Here is a 24,028-nt window from a genome sequence, read left to right as displayed (position 1 = left end):
CGGGAGGCCCCATTAGCTAAAGTGGTGCCTGAGGTTAAGAACAGTTTCAGGTTAAGAACGGACCTCCAGAACGAATTAAGTTCTTAACCCGAGGTACCACTCTATCCTGTGTTATCACTTCTTCCTTCCACCAGATTATACATTAAAGGCTGATCTCAGCCACCAAATAACTTTAACAAGAGATAGAGGACATAAACAGAGGCAGGAAGAATTGACCATGTCATATCACTAAACTCCAAATACAAATATATTTGTATACATCCCCCCCAATTCATATAGCCATCTGTTAGCACATCTAGTTATTCCTGAGATTGAGATAAGGTTCATTATAAGGCATTAAAAAAGAAATGAATAAAATATTATACTGTGATGATTCCCATGTTTTAAATATCTGTGTTTCAAGCCTTAAAGACATAAGCCCTGCTGGATCAGACCAAAGGCCTCCCTCATCTAGTATCCTGGTTCCCACAAAGGCAAAACAAAAGTCACTGGGAAGCCCCCTGGGATGATAGCTCTCTTCCACTGTTTCCTCCAGAAACTGTTAGGAACATTATACCCTTTGTCCATCTGGCTCCGTATTGTCTACACTGACTGGCAGCAGTTCTGAATAAGTCTGAATAAGTTCTGAATAAGTCTGAACTGTCCTCTTGATCGCATCTCTGCTGCAAAAGCTTGGGTGAGGATATGAGCTTGCCAACCACCCACTTTTACCACCAGGCTGACTCCTGAAGCAAAGCACTCCCACACCAGCAATTTATAAGAACCGCAAAAGACCTCGTGTTTCGGTGGGTGGAAGTGAAGGTGGAGGTGGGCAGAGGAATCTCATTTTCATTGCAACTCCATATTGTAGATTTTTTTAGCTGGGAAAATACAGTTCCTCAGAAGCAGAGTTCTGCTCTTCAAAATGTCATCTGGATCAGCTGTGTATTCCAGTTAGTAAATGAAAGTTCCATAGTCATTAACTCTATGCTTATACAGTACCTGTACAGAGGAAACAACATTGGGGGGGGGGTTTAAAAGAGAGGAGTTTGTTCTCTTGGAAGATAATGGGTATTGCTCTCATTTCCAGTCTGCCTGTGACAGGTTTACTTTACCCAGTACACTTTTTCTTTTCTTTTCTTTTTGCGAGACAAGTTCGGGAAACCAACTGGGTCACAGTGGACAGATGAAGATTAGCTAATCTTATCATAACATAACTGCTACCATTGCCTTTTGAGGCGCCACATAAGCAGTCTGAAATTCAGTGCCCTGTCAGACATTTCCCTTTTCGTTTTATACACGGACATGTGTCTATTGTATTACTTCAAGTATTAACCACTTTTCGGGAGGGACCACTTCCCCCTTTAAAAATGAATGTTCACTTACAATGTAACACTTCAAACTTCTCCTGTTCGCTTTTTTTTTTTTTTTTTGGTCAAAATCCACAAGCACAAACAGCTTGCGTCGTCGTTATAAAGGAATTATCTGCTTAGATTTCTGATACAGAATTATAATTATTACAGTTGTGTGTATGGGTGCACATTCATACCTTTAAGAACACAAGAAGAGCTTGCTGGGTCAAACCTTGTAGTCCACTATCCTGTTCTCACAGTCGCCAAACAGATGCCCGTGGGAAGCCAATTCCACTATTAGAGGGCAGGCCCCCTCTAATAGTGGAGGTAGCCATTGTTATCCTTGTCCATGGTTTCTTTCTAATCCTTTTTAAAAGCCACCCTAGTTTGTGGGTGGCCCTTCTGTGCAGGTGAGTTCCATAGCATATGCAGTGTGTAAAGTGATTTATTCTCTCTGCCTGAATCTTCCAACTAATTGCTCAGCCACGATCAAACTTTTCAGGTAGCCTCCCACCCCCACATAGTATAGAAACTCAGAAGACGTTCCAAAAACATGTGTGTGATATGCCAAAGATAATAGACCAATGTAGCAAAATAAGTTAACATACAGTTAGACAGGTCTAATGATTATGATGCCTTTTCTGGAAAAACTGGAGCTCCTTAGTAATGCAACTTGGCCGCAAATAGTTCTCTCGGCTACACCTGCTTTGCGCTTAAGGGCGTAACCTATGACTGCCACTGAAATGAATAATGGTTTTGTGCCAGGACCAAAGCCAAAGCAATTTGGCTTTTATATAGCATTTGTAGTTGTGGTTTGGATTTCGTTTTCTTTTTATTCTGTGCTGTTTGTAGCTGCCTTGGGATCTTCATAGGCAGGAAGAAGAGATCTTTTAAACAAGGAAGTGATATGAGCAGTGCAGAAGTCATGTACTTCACAGATAATGTTACTGTTGGGGTGACTGCAGCAAGCGTGATGAGCAGGGAACAAAAGCAGAGTCAGCTGGAACTGTGCATCATATTCAAGTGTGAGATCAAAAACACCCCCTTTATGAGCTTTGGCTTTAAGCAGCTAAGAGTCAGTAACAAAACTGCAGTTCTTCTGTGTTTATTCTAGGCTTAGTTCTCAGCAATGATATGGATATAGTATTGCCTCTGAACTGATCTTTGACTGTTATAAAAAATTATTACTATTACTATTACTAGTATTGCCTCTTCTATTTTTTCAAAAAATATTTTTATTGGTTTTCCCATATATACATCCTCTAACAATATTTATCTAACAATTTTCTATATTCCCCCCTCCCCTGGACTTCCCTCATATTCCCATTTTGTTTTATTTCCATATTACTCACCCTGCGTGTTGTTTCCCAAAATTTTCCCAATACATATAATCTTACTTTTTGTTATATACAATTGTGTTTGTTTATTCAAACCCTGCCAGTGAGTCCAATTCTTTATGTTGTTTCTTCATATACAGTGGAACCTCGGTTTATGAACACCTCGGTTTATGAATTTTCGGTTTATGAACGTCGCGGACCCATCTGGAACGGATTAATTCACTTTCCATTACTTTTAATGGGAAAGTTCGCTTCAGTTTATGAACGCTTCAGTTTATGAACAGACTTCCGGAACCAATTACACCCATGTTTCAGTTTATGAACGCTTCAGTTTAAGTACTCCGCGGACCCGTCTGGAACGGATTAATCCACTTTCCATTACTTTCAATGGGAAAGTTCGCTTCAGTTTATGAACGCTTCAGTTTATGAACAGACTTCTGGAACCAATTGTGTTCATAAACCGAGGTACCACTGTATGTTTAAATGGTTCCCATTCTCTTTTAAGGTCTTTGTTATCCCTTTCAGTATTGCCTCTTCTAAACCACCACAGTTTTCCTAAAGTTTCTTTACTTCTGAACCAGTCTTTTAAAAGTGTAAAAAGAGAACTGCTGTTTCCGAGCACAATTCAAAGTGTTGGTGCTGACCTTTAAAGCCTTAAACGGCCTCAGCCCAGAATACCTGAAGGAGCTTCTCCACCCCCATCGTTCTGCCCGGATACTGAGGTCCAGCGCCGAGGGCCTTCTGGCGGTTCCCTCACTGTGAGAAGCCAAGTTACAGGGAACCAGGCAGAGGGCCTTCTCAGTAGTGGCACCCGCCCTGTGGAACGCCCTCCCATCAGATGTCAAAGGAATAAAAAACTATCTGACTTTTAGAAGACAACTGAAGGCAGCCCTGTTTAGGGAAGTTTTAAATGACTGATCTTTTAATGTGTTTTTAAACTTTGTTGGAAGCCGCTCAGAGTGGCTGGGGTATAAATAAATAATTTTTCTTCATCATCATCATCATCAGTTCAAAGGCCCATCTAATCCATCTTTCTGTTATTCCACTGGCCAAACAGACGTCTGCGGGAAGCAGCTCTTAAGCCCGACAGCACTTGTGATTCCCATAGTCATTCAGAAGCTTGCTGCCTCCAATACTGAAGATTTGCTGTGACACCATAATGCTGCCATTCTGCTACAGGGCAGCAAGACATATAGTGCAATGCACTCCTGAGTCCCTCACAGGAATATAGCTGTGTCTTTCATCTAAAAAATGCAGAGGTCATCAAATGAAATCTGAGCTAACAGGGCTGAAAGCTTTCAAAACAGTTATTTCATGGCCCTGCTGATATTTAAACATAGTATACCAGGGGGGCAGTTCTAGTGGTATCCAAAGATGACAAATCACTTTGTTTATACATATCTTCCTTTAATACCAGGTTTTGATTTAGCCATGCAGAGCTGGATTTGTTCTAGTAAGCAAATTTTAGCAATCTTTTCTTGGGTTTGGACACCAGTCAGAATCGACAGTTAAAGAGGTGCAATGGAGCTCCTATTTCTACCATCTGGAAGACTTGCATATAGGTGCACCTTAGAGTTTGCTCTAAGCATAATACCGTAAATCTATTTGGAAAATACAAAATAAATAGTGGAATAATCTTGTAGCAGAGATTCATGAGAAGCAGCTGGGATCTCTCTTATCCCTGCCTCAAAATCGAAATCACAGCCCCTTCTCACAAATCTCTGCTGCAAGACTATTCCACACTTTCCCATGTATCATCTAAGACAGGCACCCCCAAACTTCGGCCCTCCAGATGTTTTGGACTACAATTCCCATCATCCCTGACCACGGGTCCTGTTAGCTAGGGATCATGGGAGTTGTAGGCCAAAACATCTGGAGGGCCGCAGTTTGGGGATGCCTGATCTAAGATTTATCATGCTCAGATAACTGTTGTCCTCCAGATATTGCTAGACTCCAACTGTTATTGGCCTTTCATTGGCTAATTAAACAATCTATGGCCTTTTAAACTAGGGGTGGGTATGGTTTTTGATTGTTACTATGGTATGTATTATTGTGTTTTTATATTGTAAACCCCCTGTGATCCTTGCATGAAGGGTAATAATAGTAGTGTGTGATCTTATTATTATTTTCCCTACCTTCCACAAGCCTAAGTGCTACACTTTCATCTTCCATAGGATTTTTTTTTTAGGGGGTAAAAAAAAAATTGCTTATAAATTCTAAGGTGCATGGAGGAAGACCCAGAGGGATAAACATAGATCAGCACTGCTAGCCACTCAACCAAAAAAATAATGGCCTAGTCGGGGTTTTTTGTTTACCCGCTCAAATGGTTCTTTCATAGCCATTTTCCATAGGCTCTGTTGAGCTGGGGATAGCTAGTGTAGCAGACTAGAATGAAGAGAGGTTTACAGCAGCAGCTGATTTGCTATACATTTCCCCATGTTAGAACTTAAGGGCAGACTCATTCCTTCACAGCTGCCAGCACCAGCCACAGGCAGTAGCGGTGTGTGTTTCGGGGTGCTATTGGAGTTACTGCTGCATATGGGCGATGGGGAAGGGTTGCTCCTTCCTGTTCACCCACATGGACTCGACCTCACCACCCTGCTGGCCCAACCATGTCCAGGTAAGTGTGAGGACGGTGCTTCCATCCCACCATATGCACCACTACTGGCCACAGGAGTCTGCCAAGTCCTGCTCCCTGCTGGGCTGGCTCAATATATTTTGCTGCCTGAGGCAAAGGAGCAGATGGTACCCTCGCCCAATCCACATACAGAATTCAAGCAGATCAGCATGTTGATGTGACCTTGGTGATCCTCCATTGTACCTGAGGGTAGCTAGTTAGCTCAGGGAGTGTAGAGCAGGCTAGCTCAGGGGGAAAGAATGGCAAGCTGCTGTGGTCCCCAGCACCGGCTGTCTGTCTCATGGCTGAGCTAGCCCTGGCTCCCTTCCTTAGTATCAGAATGCAAGTTTGCAACCTTACGATACGGCAACAACCACAGAACGGGGGGAAAGGATGAATTTCCTACCCTTAACAAGGAGATTTACTCAGATGTAAAATGTGACAAATGTCTTCTAGAATATTCTCTAAGCAGTATCTAGGTCAGGCATGTCAAACCTGCGGCCCTCCAGATGTTTTGGCCTACAACTCCCATGATCCCTAGCTAGCAGGACCAGTGGTTGGGGAAGATGGGAATTGTAGTCCAAAACATCTGGAGGGCCGCAGGTTTGACATGCCTGATCTAGGTGAATGAAGTGTCTTTGTTCATTCCATCCCCACCAGTCTGTCCCCCAATTGGTCCCTAGAAGTTGGACTACAATTCCCATGATCCACTTCCATCTTAGTCAGTGATCAGAGAAGATGGGATTTATAGTCCATCAACATCTGGAGACCCAAGGCTGAAGAACAGCCCTGACCTACAAACTAGGAGTTCTTTGGCTGTAAGATCAACAAATGCTAGGGGACTAACTTGGTTTCCTTACCTACGTTTCATTCTATTAAACATACAGTTTTTCAAGAGATGATGGGTGCAGTCCTATATTCACCTTAGGGTAAGTCAGTTTCCAATGTAAAATATAGGCTTTCAGTGTAAAACTGGAGCTAGGAGTTCCTGGATGCCAGAGAATCAGCTATATTGCACGCCTCTGCTCACCCAATACTTACCAATACCTCTTTAAAAGCAAGATTGCAACCGACAGGTGCCAGAGCAAGAGAGAGATGTCATGCTTACCAAATGCATAGCTCTATAGGCATGAAAGCACAAGCTACTGGTTCAGATGCCATCCATTTCACTTGTGTTCTGATTTTACAGATGAGTGGGTAGCTCCAAGAGCAAGGCTTTTCAGACTTGTTAATAAATATATTCAAGAGTCTTTAGTCCCATACAAGAGATTTGCTCAGCCATATGTCAGGAGCTTGAAGGGAACATTTTGTTTTGTTTCATACTGGTGGAATATTAAACAGCAGAAAGTACCAGGAAACCAATGCTTTGAACTATCTATAAATGTTCCAAAGTAGGATTTAGTGACAACTGTGTTTCTTTCAGCACCCCTGCTTCCCAAGTATCTTTCAAAATTAGATTTGAAGAATTAATATTTTGCTCTGTTAAATATATATGTTGTTGTTGTTGTTTAGTCGTTTAGTCGTGTCCGACTCTTCGTGACCCCATGGACCATAGCACGCCAGGCACTCCTGTCTTGCACTGCCTCCCGCAGTTTGGTCAAACTCATGTTCGTAGCTTCGAGAACACTGTCCAACCATCTTGTCCTCTGTCGTCCCCTTCTCCTAGTGCCCTCAATCTTTCCCAACATCAGGGTATTTTCCAAGGATTCTTCTCTTCTCATGAGGTGGCCAAAGTATTGGAGCCTCAGCTTCACGATCCGTCCTTCCAGGGAGCACTCGGGGCTGATTTCCTTAAGAATGGATAGGTTTGATCTTCTTGCAGTCCATGGGACTCTCAAGAGTCTCCTCCAGCACCATAATTCAAAAGCATCAATTCTTCGGCGATCAGCCTTCTTTATGGTCCAACTCTCACTTCCATACATCACTACTGGGAAAACCATAGCTTTAACTATACGGACCTTTGTCGGCAAGGTGATGTCTCTGCTTTTTAAGATGCTGTCTAGGTTTGTCATTGCTTTTCTCCCAAGAAGCAGGCGTCTTTTAATTTCGTGACTGCTGTCACCATCTGCAGTGATCAAGGAGCCCAAGAAAGTAAAATCTCTCACTGCCTCCATTTCTTCCCCTTCTATTTGCCAGGAGGTGATGGGACCAGTGGCCATGATCTTGGTTTTTTTGATGTTGAGCTTCAGACCATATTTTGCGCTCTCCTCTTTCACCCTCATTAAAAGGTTCTTTAATTCCTCCTCGCTTTCTGCCATCAAGGTTGTGTCATCTGCATATCTGAGGTTGTTGATATTTCTTCCGGCAATCTTAATTCCGGCTTGGGATTCATCTAGTCCAGCCTTTCGCATGATGAATTCTGCATATAAGTTAAATAAGCAGGGAGACAATATACAACCTTGTCGTACTCCTTTCCCAATTTTGAACCACTCAGTTGTTCCATATCCAGTTCTAACTGTAGCTTCTTGTCCCACATAGAGATTTCTCAGGAGACAGATGAGGTGATCAGGCACTCCCATTTCTTTAAGAACTTGCCATAGTTTGCTGTGGTCGACACAGTCAAAGGCTTTTGCATAGTCAATGAAGCAGAAGTAGACGTTTTTCTGGAACTCTCTAGCTTTCTCCATAATCCAGCGCATGTTTGCTATTTGGTCTCTGGTTCCTCTGCCCTTTCGAAATCCAGCTTGCACTTCTGGGAGTTCTCGGTCCACATACTGCCTAAGCCTGCCTTGTAGAATTTTAAGCATAACCTTGCTAGCGTGTGAAATGAGCGCAATTGTGCTGTAGTTGCAGCATTCTTTGGCACTGCCCTTCTTTGGAATTGGGATGTAGACTGATCTTCTCCAATCCTCTGGCCATTGCTGAGTTTTCCAAACTTGCTGGCATATTGGGTGTAGCACCTTAACAGCATCATCTTTTAAAATTTTAAACAGTTCAGCTGGAATATCATCACTTCCACTGGCCTTGTTATTAGCAATGCTTTCTAAGGCCCATTTGACTTCACTCTCCAAGATGTCTGGCTCAAGGTCAGCAACCACACTACCTGAGGTGTACGAGACCTCCATATCTTTCTGGTATAATTCCTCTGTGTATTCTTGCCACCTCTTCTTGATGTCTTCTGCTTCTGTTAGGTCCTTACCACTTTTGTCCTTGATTATGGTAATCTTTGTACGAAATGTTCCTTTCATATCTCCAATTTTCTTGAACAGATCTCTGGTTTTCCCCATTCTATTGTTTTCCTCTATTTCTTTGCATTGCGTTAAATATATATAGTCTTGAAATCTACTAATTGTAGTACTAAGTGTACTATGTGCACAAAAAGGCACATAGAAATTTAAGATTAGATATGATTAGATTATTGGGACCCAGGTGGCGCTGTGGTTAAACCACTGAGCCTAGGGCTTGCTGATCAGAAGGTCGGCGGTTCGAATCCCTGTGACGGGGTGAGCTCCCGTTGCTTGGTCCCAGCTCCTGCCAACCTAGCAGTTCGAAAGCACGCCAAAATGCAAGTAGATAAATAGGAACCACTACAGCGGGAAGGTAAACGGCGTTTCCATGTGCTGCTCTGGTTTGCCAGAAGCGGCTTTGTCATGCTGGCCACATGACCTGGAAGCTATACGCCGGCTCCCTTGGCCAATAATGCGAGATGAACGTGCAACCCCAGAGTCGGTCACGACTGGACCTAATGGTCAGGGGTCCCTTTACCTTTACCTATGATTAGATTAAATCTAAGATTGGACCTTTCAAAACACTTATATTGACTTGAGTTCTGCTTGTGCATAAACACACTCAATTTTAAGCATAAATGGACATAGTGGATCTAGAGATTACATTCAGATTGGCTCGTGCACTTTTCTTTGCTCTCTCTTAGTGTGTGTGATTAGCACATAACATTGTGAACTGCTTTGAAGGGTTCCCCCCCCTTTTTATATTCGAGTGGTGTATAGTTTTTATGAAGTACTGTAAATAAATGGCACACCAATAACCAGACTTGTGCCAACAGTAAGACAAACTTTCTGGCTTTTCGTGGTTAATCAGAAATGAACACTGTCCACCTGCTTTGATCCTCCCATCAGGAATCAGATAACCCAGGAAACCATGGAGTAACACAAACCAGGGATCTTGTATTGTTGCTCCTTAACAAGTCACAAGAAACCATGGCTTGTTGTTGGTTTGCTGCTGATGGCTTGCTCAGGAGCAGCAAACCAAGAACGCTGGTTTGGATGTACTACAAAGCCAAGGCTTCTGGTTCGCTTATCTCACAACCAGGGGAGGAGGGAAACGGAAGCAATCAAGTCCACTGTTCATTCCTGCTAACCCAGGATAGGGCAGAAAATCTGCATTATCATGGCATACAAAGGGACAAAGGTGAGAAGAGGATCCCTCTGTTTAAGGGTCTCTTACACCCAAATGATTCGAATATTCAATAGTCAGATTGAGCCACATCTGTGCTATCACAACTGGGGAATTACTTGCATAGTGCAGGAGTAGTGTCCCCACGTCATTGCCATTATGCTGGTACATTGTAGACATCTAGGGGCATACACAAGTAATTGCTAGATAAACCAGCAGGAAAGACCAAGGAATCCTTTTAAGCTTGTAGATATGTTTTGCGTTGACTGAGACAGGTTGCAGGTTGCAGGTGTAGTATAAAGGATCACTCTGTGCCAGTGGAGAAGCAGGAATTGTAATTTTATCCTGAAATCCTATTCATACTTGAGAGCAAGCCCCACTGAACATACTGAGACTTATTTCTGAATATGCATGCACAGGATCAAGTGGTTTTCTCAGATTTCAGGGTGTAGCTAATGAACTTTAAGGGTGGGAGACAAGGTTCTACTTACCTAGTCACTTCTCAGTTACAAAGCTATTGTACTACCAACCTTACTGTATGCCTGTGGAACATGGACCACTTATAAAAACCATCTCCAACTCCTCAAAAGATTCCATCAACGGTGTCTCCAAAAAAATTTACACATCACTTCGGAAGACAGGGGAACTAATATCAGTGTACTGGAAGAAGCAAATATCACCAGTGTTGAAGCAATGATTATTCAACATCAACTTCGTTGGACTGGTCATGTTGTGCGGATGCCTGATCATCATCTTCCAAAGCAACTACTCTATTCTGAACTTTAAAATGGAAAGCGTAATGCTGGTGGTCAACAAAAGAGGTTTAAAGACTGTCTCAAGGCAAATCTTTAAAAATGTAGTATAAAAACTGACAACTGGGGAACACTGGCCTGTGAGCGCTCCAGTTGGCAAACAGCCTTTACCAAAGGTGTCATGGGTTTTGAAGACACTTGAACTCAGGATGCAAGGGAGAAACGTGCTAAGAGGAAGGCACGCTTGGCAAATCCACACCGTGATCAACTCCTGCCCGGAAACCAATGTCCCCACTGTGGAAGGATATGTGGACCCAGAATTGGCCTCCAGTCACTTACGGACTCATTGTTAAAACCGTGTTTATGGAAGACAATCTTACTCGGCTATGAGTGATCGCCAAAGAAGAAGAAGAAAGACTGTTTTCAGGGTTCATAACTGGAGAACTCACTGGGGCACACTTCCCAACACAACTTGCCTCCTGCAGTGTTATGCCATAGCACAAACAGGAAAGCCTTTGATGATAACTTTAGACAGCAAACTTGTGCAATCAAAGGCTACGGGAGGATACAACAGCTGAGCACTTTCCATTATGATCAAAACAGCTCCCTCTGACATAATCTAACACAACAACAAAATCCCCATCTCCACCTTTCCACGTCTCCAAATCTTGCTGGGGCACTTCTTCCCTAGAAGAACACAGGGCAATTTGCTAAATTCACAGCTGGACTGACAACAATTACTTAGGACAGGAAATGCCACAAATGCTGAATAGCTAAGCAAGCAAAACACTAGCCCAATGCAAGAATCACAACTGGGAACAGAGTGTTTAATTAGAAGCCACGATTTATTTATTTTAATTTTGTATTTTAAAAAGAAAATTGCAGGACCAGGAAGAAAAAGTAGAAACACTTTTCTTGCCCCCCACCCCAAAGGAAAACAAAATGCATTGCTTGATCCAGGCAACAATCTTGACTGGGTTGTTAACCTTTAAATGTACAGTATTTGCTAGAAAGCTGAAGATGGGTAAAACTGCTAAATAATTCCCAATGAATTTCAATATGAGATCCAGTATACTGAAGAAATCCCTGAGCATTATAGTGACAGGGATGAGCAGGGATGAGTGCTGGACATGTTCAGATTTCTATGTTAAACTGCTGACGTGAACTTCTTAATGCTTTTCTTAACAAGACAATTAGATAAAGAAGTGTGCTACTAATTTCTCAGTGTGTATTTGTGGTAAAGGTTTGCTTCATATGCTGTGCATTTTGTCAAAACTGGAATCTGAAGATGCCCTTGCAGAGGTCGTTGTGGGGAGCTGGTGGCTTTAGTGATGATTAATATAAGCTATAAAGCAGTGCCACTCTTTCAAAAAGTCATCTGTTGTAACACAAGCTCATGCTACTCTTATCTGCTTAATAAGCTTCTCTGCTAACAATGGAGTCCAGACAGTACCAGATAGTCAAAGCTATTTCTTCTTTGATTTCCATCACTTTGCTGTAACTTGCCCCACTGTCAGCAAAACGAATAGAGGGCTGGCCCTACCATTAGGCAGAATGTGGTGATTGTTAATCCTTCTAGCACTTTAACATCCTTGTCTCATTCACCCCAGTGAAAATTCTTCTCACTTCCATTTTACACATGTGAACCAAGGCCAAAACTACCCAAGCGTTTGCTGTTGATTAACTTAGTTCGTCTCAGTTTTGTGTTATTTTACTACGGTAGGCCACACCATGTGCAGGTATATACTGTACAAGCTAATACTAGCTGTTTCCATTACACAGAAGTCACTTTGATGGTTTGGGTTGGTTATTCCGCCAAGGTCAAAATCTGTACAATTACTACCCAGAAGTGGTTTTACAGTGAAAATGTCTCTGTGGCATCCAGTTCTGTGGTATCAAAAGACCAAACAGCTACAATATCCTTCTTTGGAAGAAGAATGGAAAACAGTAGATTAGATAGGCAAAAATTATAATATAATAATAATAATTTATTATTTATACCCCGCCCATCTGGCTGGGTTTCCCCAGCCACTCTGGATGGCTTCCAACAGAAAAATGAAATAAAATAATCTATTAAACATTAAAAGGCTCCCTAAACAGGGCTGCCTTCATATGTCTTCTAAAAATCTGGTAGCTGTTTTTCTCTTTGACATCTGATGGGAGGGCGTTCCACAGGGCGGGTGCCACTACTGAGAAGGCCCTCTGCCTGTTTCCCTGCAACTTGGCTTTTTGCAACGAGGGAACCACCAGAAAGCCCTCAGTACTGGACCTCAGTGTCCGGGCAGAACGATGGAGGTGGAGACGCTCCTTCAGGTATACTGGACCGAGGTCATTTAGGGCTTTAAAGGTCAGCACCAACACTTTGAACTGTGCTCGGAAACGTACTGGGAGCCAATGTAGATCTTTCAAGGCCGGTGTGATGTGGTCTCGACAGCCGCTCCCAGTCACCAGTCTAGCTGCCGCATTCTGGATTAGTTGTAGTTTCCGGGTCACCTTCAATGAATATGCTACTAGAATTCAATGAATTTAAAAACCATGTATTCTACAACATCATGAAATGTGAGAAGCTTACAGCACACCAGCTTGCTTAGCACTAACAGATGCTTAATTCATATGATTAGAAATCTTTTAAGTCAAAGGTGAGGAACTTGTAGCCCACCAGATGGACCCCCAGCAGCCAATGGTCAGGCATGACAGAAGTTAGAATTCAACAACAGCTGAAGTGCCATAGGTTCTCTATCCCTAAGTAGTAATGGCATTTCAGGGCTTAACAACATGATGCCCACCAGATGTGCTTAAGACTCCAACTCCCATCAGCCCATGGCCCATGAATGTCAGGAGTTATAATCCAGAAACATCTGGAAGGCACTTCATTGGTTATGCCTGATTTATTGTATTTCTTACCCATCATAAGGTTCCTGAGTAAGTTACAAATACCTGTATATAAAATGCAGACTCAAAATAAGTTAAAAGTTAAAACCATTTACAACCAGAAGACTAGTGTGTGTCACACACACACACACACATATTTTATAGTGACTAGAAACAAGACAGAAAATTTCAAATTCTTATAGCAAAATGTTTTGGCTTCCACCTTTATCAGTTGTTCTCAGACCGAGTGACATCGAATACATTAGCTAACGGCTTCCAAATTCTATAGCTAGGTCTCAGTATTAGCACATTTAAGCCTCACAACTTATTTTCATCATTTCCCCTATCATTATGTTTTATGTATTTTCTCCCCAAAAGGGCCATTGACTAGAGAAAGAACTTTTTGCTGTTCTGCAAAAGGAGTATCTTTAGTATAAGTCAGTGATGTACAGGAGTTCAAAGGTAGTTTGGTACAGTAGGAGATATCCAAAGACACCTAGAGGGTCCAGGTTTCCCATCTCTGGTGTACACTGTGTCTGATTCTCACCCTACCCCTCCTCATTTCACACACCAATACTTCAGATGTCCCTTTCATTCAACCAACCATTTGGTCCAGAAATGCCAGCCTTACTCCTAACTAAATGTATATAGGTTTCCATCCTCCGTGAAAGGATGTTAGATTTGGCAACAAGGAAAAACTGGAAACATTAAATGCATTGTTTGTGCACATTTTTTCAAATTTGGGTCATTTGTAGCTTCTATAAGGATTATACGCACTCTTATGAAAACGTATTTGCAACTAATTCAAACTGTATACACTGGTGACTGCATCTTTAGGAGTCTAATCCATGAGGCTAATTAAACAAAAGTTGATTCCAGTATTGTAGGAAGTTGGCCACTGAAGGCCATACCTGGTATCGGGGGGGCCGCTTGGAAGCCACACACTGTATTATTATTAAAAGAAATAAAGCAGCATTTCACCTCCTAACTGCTTTTGTAAATCCATCTCCTAGTTGACGCCAATTGCCTCTTAAACATTTCTTTTCCTTATTAAGAGACAACCCCCTCAATTCATGGCCATGATTCTTCTCAGTTCTCAGACGTAAAACAATCAAAGTTAATACTCCATACATCAGTGCTAGATTTCCGGAAAAACAAATGAAAATCCAGCCCGTATTCCCCCTCCCTCCAAGGTTCATTAAAGCAGAAAGTTCAGCATTTCAATTTTCATCTTTGCAAGCAAGACATCCTTCACTGAGCCATGTTCCTACTCTTCCTTAAGCGCTTCTCGCCTCGGGTGAGATCCTTCGGTCCTCCACAGCTGCCAGCCAGCCTTTGTCACTTTAAGTAGTCGGGCAGCGTGTCAGCAGCACAGCGGAACCCCAGGTTCGAAGCAGAGCTGTCAGGGGTGTTTTGGCTTCGGGCTGTGCATCGATACCTATAGCAGTAGGACTGAGAGGGACAATGGCGCTGTTACCACAGGTGTCAATTAAAGTGTGCCAATTCATTAGCTGAACATGCCAAAGTATTCCTGCACTGGGGAGATCCTATATCAGCAACAAGGAACATGAACGGTAGCCCCCCACCCCCAAAAAATGGTGCCTGCCTGAAACGAAAAATCATAAACTAGATAAATTAACCCATCTGCTGAAAGGGATGGTCTTCACCAGGCACCCCCAAAGTTCGGCCCTCCAGATGTTTTGGACTACAATTCCCATCTTCCCCAACCACTGGTCCTGTTAGCTAGGGAATCATGAGAGTTGTAAGCCAAAACATCTGGAGGGCCACAGTTTGGGGATGCCTGGTCTTGACAGCCTGCCTCTCTAGGATGAGAAGGAAAACGGTTAGGTTTTCTCCTGTGCACTACCGATGTAAAGGCTTGGCTTTTTTCATGGCTTTTTCACTCAGGCAAATATTACTGGAGCTCAACTCCAACAAGCAAAACAACACCTTCTGACTTTAAGAACATCCTCCAACTCTACAGTTTTATGGTTCTGTTTTGGAAATGGTTCCAGATCATCCAGTACGGAGACTATCAAACATGTAACATGTTCCTTTGTGTATGATTCCCCTTGCCTAGCAGCATATGTGGGAAGACGTAGTCAAGCCAGGGCTGCTTTTCATGTGTCTCTTGGCGCGTGATCTGAAACCCCTTTAGTAGTCAGTGGTTTTGGTGCCAATGTTTTACCATCTTTGAATGAGCCTCTAAGAATTGTCCCTTTCTCTTCATTTTAGCTTCTTTTAAAATCCTCCTCCACACTTTTTGCCCTTTCTTCAATTTTATTCTGTCATGGACTGCGCCTCCCTAGCAATCGTTTCAATCTCCTTGGGGAGGCCTGCCTTATCTTTTGAGAAGTGCAGCTGTAAGAGAATGATAGGAATTTTGTTGCCATAGTGATCTCAGCCCCTTATAATCCTTTAGCATATCTTCTGCAGCGATATGTAAGGCAGCAGTATCTGTGTGATACAGTGATATATTTAGAGATGGGGAAGTGGTAACAGAGAAATGCTGTTGGTGTCCATACCTGATGTCCACAACCACATACCTAGTAGTGATTCTGGGATCATGGGGTGGGCACCTCTATCTGTATATTTTATGAATATATATATACAGTATTCCCTCTAATACAGCCAATAGGACACAATTTTTGGTTCCCTAAGTTTGCAATTGCCTGTTATCCCTATTATCTGAAAACTTTCCAAATTGCATCCAAATGGATTTGAACTAGGGGGAAAAACCTCTTATGCTTACAGAGGACACAGTATCAATATTTGTTACCTGCTCACCCCCAATCCACTGCAGCCCTCCAAAAGATGCTGCTGAGAGTTGGGGGACCCTCTAGAACAGTTCGGGAAATGATACTGAAGGTGGTAGGAGCGACTGGCAAAATGCTTTTCACTAGTGCAAAGCACCCATTGGATACAACCCATTAACTCGAAATAAATCCCAATATTTTATTTACATATTTAGTAAAACACATTAAAGTCAACAAAGTTGGCAGTTTCAATAGGCTGGGGTGTATTTATCTGAGAATACTTCCAACACATCTGTAAGTGCCAACCCTACTGTAGGTATGTGCTTTAAGAATTTGCAAGGCTGGCACAGCATGTACAGATCCACTGAAATAAACTACCGTAATTTGGACTTCAATAGATAGCTGTGAGCATTGGCTTCAGGTTGCACAAGGCAGAAAAACCTTAGTCCATGGGGCAAAACTCAACCACCTATTATATAGCCAAACTCTTTCTATTGATCCTATTTAGAAGCTATGTGATAGTATAGCAAATTTTAAAATCCAGTTATCCATTACCATTCACAGAAAGACATAAACCTGCATTTCTTGTATGTGTTTGCCATACATACATACACACACACACACACATACACCAATCTGCATTTGATGCAAAGACTAGACCTGCTGTCCTGGGGTTCTTGGGAGGAAGGGTAGGATACAAATAAAATAAAATATTAAAATAAAATAAAATAAAAAATAGACCACTGGTTTGTTTGTTTTTTGCCAACAGAGACTTATCTCAAAATAGTACACACATTATCACAATATACCATGTGAGATCTTGATTAGAAGGCCCATTCAGTGCCTAATCCTGCAGCACATAATCACATGTGAACACAGCTGGATCACTCATAGTCTATAGCCAGTAACCAATGGGATTTATAGCTTAATAAACAGATTCAACCTTTCTGTCTGAGCTGTAGCCCAAAATGTTTACTGTACTTAATGACAGTGATTAATGATAATGACCTGATGCACTTTGTAAGGCAAATCCATAACTGGATTTGGTTTGCCTGTGGCCACCGTATTAATTTGTGGCATAAGACAGAAACTTACTGAATAAGGCAGAGGGTTCTGCTTTCAGTTTTTTGTGTTTGACTATCTGAGCAGCACTATATTTAGAAAAGCCAAACATTTCCTTATGTGAGTGATTAAATGGATACAGTCAGCAGTTGTTGGGATGCATGACATCAAGATGACTTTTCCCATTAAACGAGATCAGTCATCAACACTGACTACTCATTTGCCTTCTGCATTAAAACTCGGCTCACGGGTCAACAACTGCCTTTGAATTAAGATGACCTAGAACAGAGAGGTAATGACATATGTCTAGGAGAATCTTATTTAATTGACTGAAAACTTAAGAAAGAGGAAGGGTGGACCATACAGCTGTGCCCTGGGATTTCAAAAATTGCCAGTCAGTGTAGAGATTCAATTAGTTTGATATAGCAAGGATGGGCTAAAAGTGACATGCCAGAATATATAATACAACCATCAGCTACAAGACACACGTCAGTATAATTTCAGATCTCCTCTCAGCTACTGTTGATGCCGAGAATCCTCTTTCCCTCCGGAAGATTCTCTCAAACTCATCACAGTCCCAGTTTTCTTTGCTCCCTCTGCCCCTGGTCATCCACTGCTTAATCTATTTCCCTTTCAGCATTCCACAATTCCTGAAGATGGGCCTGGAGCCATAAGGTTACTGCTGCGTTCCTTCTTCTAGCTTTGATATTTCTGTACCCAGAACCTGTAGGCCCTTCACGTACCTCAATAGGCAAGCTCTGTGTATTATGGTCATTTCCTTTCCTGACCAGCAAAATCTAGCTTCCCCTCAACAGTATCACTGTTGCTGCGCTCTCCTTTGGACGCTTCTGCTTCTCCAACACACCCTGCCCTGGATTATTGCTGCTGCTGCAATGGCAGCACTGACTTCCTTGCATCACCCTGCCACTTCAAGCCCCCGGTCGCTCCTTCTTCTCATTTATGAGTTCATTTTGAGCACTTCCCTTTCCATCTCTGTGTCACTGTGGTATGTTGCGATTGTGCCCGGAATGGTCTCCCGCAGTGCCTCCAAGAGACCACCTCCCCTATTTCCCTCCGTGACAAACTGGGGGGCAGCTGCAGGACTGTAAGACCCCAGGGCCTCCATGAATTGGTGGGCAGAAGGGAGACTGTAAACCAGCCCGCTACAATTGGGCAGGTGCTTTACCCTCACATTGAAACAAACAGGACGGGCAACCTTCATGCATTGCAGAGGGCTTGAAGTAGATCACCCTTGGGATCCCTTCCAACTCTACAATTCTACGATTCTATGCTTACTCCGAACAAAGTCACAATGAATGAGTTTGATAGGCCCTTAAAAATGTGTAACCTTCATCTAGATCGTGTCTGACCTTTGTGTTTTGCTCTTTTTTTGCAAGCTATAATTTTAAAATCCTGGCACAAACTGCATATTATAATGTTAAGCTTGGGACAGGCAAGGTATAAGGTGGGAAAACACAAGGCAATACAAGTGCAAGGTTTGTGTGGTGCTCCTTACAGGTGGATCACTTTGATTGCTTCATAAAGGCAGGTCACTTTGAACTGTTAAACTTGGAGACTTATTTGGACAGCAAGGCAAAATGTTGTGTTGGTATGCCTGCTTTCTATCATAACACTTTGTCAGTTTCTCTGTTTATAGGTTGTTGTTTTATTTTCACACTCAAACACTGTTTATTGACAGGCAAAAGACAAAGAACAGATCTGCATATAAGATCACTAAGTAAACTTATGCCATTTGACCTCTAACATTTAATGCTGGGTGTTGTCGTGCTGAAACAAAAGCGGCTTTGAAGAGTATTCTAGTATAAGAAATAGGAGGAAAGGAAGGTTGGGAGTTTATGGGCTCGGGAGGGGATAATTCAGGTTGGTACTTTCAGAATTCAGAAAAAGTTTCTTGGCTTATTTCAAATAATCTCCTGCAGTCTCAGTTACCTATGTCTAAACCCTAGAAATGGATAGACAATCCAGAAGTAAGGTTTAGTAAAGCACTGCTTCATTATACTGTGCGTTCTGACCCTGAGATAACAAATGAGTTTTCACATCCTTAAAAAAAAAGAAAAAAAGACTACACTATCTTCAGTAGACTCTAAAATGGGCCATATTACTCATCTGTAAAGAAAACTGCAATGCCGCTGTTAATTTAATCAAATCTGCTAATTAATGTGTGACATTGATTTCACCCCAAAATAAAACCTGGAACATGTGATCTGAATGTAGGAAATGTAAGCTTCTTATGGAGAATAGGTTACAGATGAGAATCTTAAAGTGTGTTTTAAAACAGGACCTTTCAAAGCACCCAAGGAAAATGAAAAGATAAACACAGTAAGATTATTTTTTAATTAGAATAAATAAAACTGGGGTCATAGCTTTGACTTAAAATTCTTTTTAAAAAAGAATTATGCTGTGTGGTTCATTGGAATTAGCCAAATGATAGAGATGGAGGAGCATGCATTTCCTATTACAGCAACGTGTTTCAAAGTGTTTCAAACCAATTACTGGTTGCTAAGAATGTAGGATTTATTTCTTTATCATTGGCTTCTCTTATATTCTTGAGTCTCTTTCACAATCTATTTAAAAACTTATCCCAGGTTTTTCCACTTGGCCTAGAAGCCCATTTTGGCCAAGCCACACCCACCTGCTCTGCATCTGATGTAACATCAGGCATGAGGAAAGTGCAGGCATGGCTGGGCCAAAAAGGGCTGCAGACACCGCTGGTCAGCTGGAGGCACCTGCAAAGCCCAGAACTTGCATGCTATGTAAACTCTGACAATCAGAGGATTTGGGGGGGAGGGAGGCCTTCAAACTACTGCACAGGTGAAACTGAGTTGCCTGACATCCTTCTGACATCAGGTGGCCATAACTAGTTGTCAAACTGGGGCAGGGAGATAAGGAACTGGCTCACCCACCAGATCCAGTTCCTCACCCCTGAGAGTGAGATGGGCCTTGTTTGCGTTTCTGCATAGCTCTCCTTATATCCTTACGCAGTTGCACTTGAAGAGGCCCCGGCAGAAGCTCGATTTAGAGAAGCACTTGTGCCAGCAGTTGTGTGGGCTGGCCGCTGGAGTAAAAAGAAGATTGTAAAGTTCCTTGCTGTCTTAACTATGCAAAAGTGGGACAGCTAAATTGCTGTCAAGCTAAAATTAGGAGACAACTGATATTTTATCTCGGCTTAGATAAAGGGGAATTCAAATTAACAGTTCATTGTTTTATCTCCCCCACCCCACCCCATCAGAATTGTCCACCCAGAAGTGCTTCTTTTCAGATGTGCATCACGAGATGCAATTCTCTGTGTGTGTCATTTTATGTCACTAATTCTCAGGCGTACAAATAAGAGCCTATTGCATAGCAGCAGATTGACAGCTGCCTTTTAGCATTACCTTGTGGCACATATAGGATCCTCCTTTCTTCACTCGGTCAGTCCCAGTTGGGGGTCCTTTCTGTGGATGGAAAAATACCAATGACTGAACATCTGTGCAAAACTAGGAGCCAACACCACCCAACGTAGAGGTAGAAAGGAATTAAGAGATGGTAAATCGAGTTCTAATCGTTGTGTAAGCTAACTACAGCTGCTTGGCAGGTGGGAGGGGGAGGGGGGGTTGAAAAAGCTTGAAAATAATTGCTCAGGACTAGAAGACAGTCCAGCGTAATTGCTCCAGCCAAAGCGCAGCAGTGGCTGCATCAGTGTCTAATTGCTGCTTTCTTCTGTCACGTCTACAGCAAGCATGTTATTTTGGTTTCCCTGGGTAAGTTTATAACATGCTGCTAAGAGCTCAGTGACACTAAAGAAATTGTGATGATGGATTGAAAACATATTAACAATTAGTAAGATTCTGTCCAACTTGCTGTGCTCCTATAGCATATAGCTTTAAGATTTGTGCCAATTTAAGAGATGCATCGCTGTGACACATCCACCTATTTGGTGCTAGTGCATATTCCCATGATGTGTGCCGCTATCAGCATATCACTCGGGAACCTGAGAAGCATATAAATCTCACCCCGCTCCCTCTTTCAGACGGGCAAAAACGACGCGCGTTAACTATCACATGATTAAACAGATACTGTATAGCTAGAAAATGTCCCACGGTGGAAAACTGAAATGAACCATGATCCTGCGAGGAAAAGTTATCACATCTGGGGCTTTTTAGTTTGGAAAAAAGGTGAGTACACAGGGGGCATGGCAGAGGTTTATAAAATTATGCATGGTGCAGAGAAAGTGAATTCTCCTTTTTTTTGTATCGCTAAAAGTTGGGTCATCCAATGAAGCGGAGTGTCGGAAGATTCAGAACAGACTTATTCACGCGGCACATAGTTAAACTATGGAATTTGCTCCCACAAGGTGTAGCGATGGCTACAAAGTTAGATGGCTTTGAAAGAGGATTAGACAAATTTAAAGAGGATAAGGCTATGCCATACCTCAACTGATATAGGCAGTGTACCTCTGAATACGAGTTTCTGGCAACTGCAAGTGAGGAGAGTATTGCTGCACTGAGGTCCCCCTTTCCCATAGGTCTGGTTGCCCACCATGACTCAATGGGTCTTTGGCCTGATCCAGCAGGTCTCATCCTATGCTCTTAAACAGCATGGCTCTGGGGAAATTTTGTTTGCTTTCGAAAGTACTTGCTTTCTGAGATATCACCAATGGTCGAGGACCTGGAAAGCCAGTATTCTACTACCAACGCAACCTTGCCTGCCAAGGCACCAAATAAAAGGCCTGGAAAGAGATTGTTCAGGAACAATTGCATAGCTGCTAATCAACCCAATTTTGAATTGACAAAACACGCCACTCCTCAAAGAGTATAGCTGGGTAAGAATCATTCCCTTGCGATTTGCCAGGTGCACGTACTTTAGCATTTTGTGATTTAATAAAGATTACAGGTCAGGCATTAGATAACAAAACCCTGTGTTGAGTTTAATTAATTAAGAATTAAGGTTTTAAAGGACTCATTCACCTTGAAAACATACTGGGCAGAAACTGTAATAACAAACTAATTCTGGAATTAATCTTGAGCTACCTTAATTCTGCCATTTAGGCTATGACTAGGCTATGTGCTCTATTCCATTTTTTAAAAAATTGACATTCCGTACTAAGGTAACCCAAATGATGCTCCAAGAATAGCCAAACTTTACAACCTGTATAAACAAGGCAAATTAAATGAACTGGTAAAATTATATTGTTTTTTGGTTTGGGGTTGTTGTTTTAAAAAAGAAAATCATTGCTATCTTGAAGATCGATTCAGTAGAAACTTCTGGGTATAAACCTTTTAACAAATACTGTATATCTGATCATATATTTTTTGGTTTATTTGGCTTCTGCTAGTCAACATAGAAGTGGGAAGAGCTACACAAAGGACTAAATCCTTAAGCAGTGGAAATCTGACAAAACAACAACTGGCCCTTTCCTGCTTTGGCTCCTGGGACCCTCAGAAAGCTCTGCAGCCCTGGGGAACAGCAGCTTCCCAGCAGCTGCCAAAGGGTGATGTCTAAAGGAAATTACTAATGCTGGGAACCTGCAGCTTTGTGTAAAAAGAGTGCTTTAGAGCTGAGGGAGAAATGGTGTGCTGAAAAAAGTACCAAACAGGGCCAACAAAAATGACCAATGGGTGCAGGAACTCCTCTATGAAGAAAGATTAAAACATTTGTGAGTTTTTAGATTTTAAAAGCTGGGGAGTAAGGGGAGGACAGGATAGAGGGTGAATAAGATTATGCATAGTGTAGAGAAAATAGGTAGATGTTTCCTCCCTCTCTCATAATTCTGGAACCCAGGTGCCATCAAAGTGAAGCTGAAGGGTGGAAGATTCAGGATACTATAGAATTTTCTACCGCAAGATGTATCTTACACAGCTTTAAAAGGGGGTGGTTGGGAAGTAAAGTTGCATAAAGGTTTTAAAAATCATATAATTAGGAAATCATTGTTTAATGTATGGATTAGATATAAAGATTTGTTGGAAAGAAAAACTCCTAGGTGGAATTCGCCACTTGAGGCAAAGAAACCTAAAAGGACAAATATGGATGAGAATAGGCTGAAATACAAAGACATTTTGATGGAGGAGGGAAACCAATTTAAGTTAAGGCCATATGAACAATTGAAAGATAGGTTGAGTGATTGGTTTCAGTATGTGCAGATAAATGAAGCATTCAAGTTAGATAAAAAAAATAGGATTCCAATCAGAAAAGTCGAAATTAGAAATAGAATTATTAGAGACAGATAGCAAGAATTTGTCCAGAATGTATAATTTGCTGTTAGAATGGCATTTGAAAGATGAACAAACAAAATCGGTTATGATTGAATGGGCCAAGGATTTGGGTCATAATGGGATGATGTCGGATTGGGAAAAATTGTGGAAGAAGGGTATGAAGTTTACGGCATGTACTGTGTTGAAGGAGAATCTGATGAAAATGATGTACAGATGGTATTTGACGCCGGTTAAGTTAGCGAAAATGTACCACAAAAGTGACAACAAATGTTGGAAATGTAAAGAGGATGTTGGCTCATTCTACCATATGTGGTGGACATGCCATATGTGGTGGCGCCATCAAAGTGAAGCTGAAGGCTTCTGGGAAATGATTTATAATGAAATGAAAAAGATTTATAAAAATACATTTCTGAAGAAACCGGAAGCCTTTCTACTTGGAATAGTAGGGGAAGAAATTCCCAAAGACGATGTTACTTTGTTCATGTACGCCACCACAGCTGCTAGGATTTTAATAGCAAAATATTGGAAAAAAGAGGAATTGCCCTCGTTACAGGAATGGCAAATGAAAATGCTGGACTATATGGAACTGGCAGAATTGACAGGAAGACTCCGGGACCAAACAAGTGACAAAGTTGAAAAAGAATGGAGGAGGTTTAAAATATATATAGGGAAAGTATTTGATAATTAGGACTCTGAATATCCAGGGAAATAAAGAAGTTAAGGCAATAGGGAGAAAA

General features: G+C 41.9%; 1 protein-coding gene across 1 annotated transcript in view; it reads right to left on the bottom strand.

Annotated features, from left to right (window-relative positions):
* Positions 1-11,216: 11,216 nt before the first annotated feature.
* The window catches only part of SUMF1 (sulfatase modifying factor 1), a 62,728-nt gene continuing 49,916 nt past the window's right edge, over positions 11,217-24,028 (bottom strand). Inside the window, exons 8-9 of the mRNA XM_035106599.3 lie at positions 20,475-20,534; positions 11,217-14,713 (exon numbers count right to left, since the gene is read on the bottom strand). Coding sequence (XP_034962490.2) covers positions 14,600-14,713; positions 20,475-20,534 — 174 coding nt within the window. The 3' untranslated portion in view covers positions 11,217-14,599. The remainder of the gene's footprint in view (positions 14,714-20,474; positions 20,535-24,028) is intronic.

Source organism: Zootoca vivipara, chromosome 2, assembly GCF_965207765.1.
Source record: "Zootoca vivipara chromosome 2, rZooViv2.hap1.1, whole genome shotgun sequence".
NCBI classification, from domain to species: Eukaryota; Metazoa; Chordata; class Lepidosauria; order Squamata; family Lacertidae; genus Zootoca; species Zootoca vivipara.
This window is presented reverse-complemented; position numbering and strand designations above follow the sequence as displayed.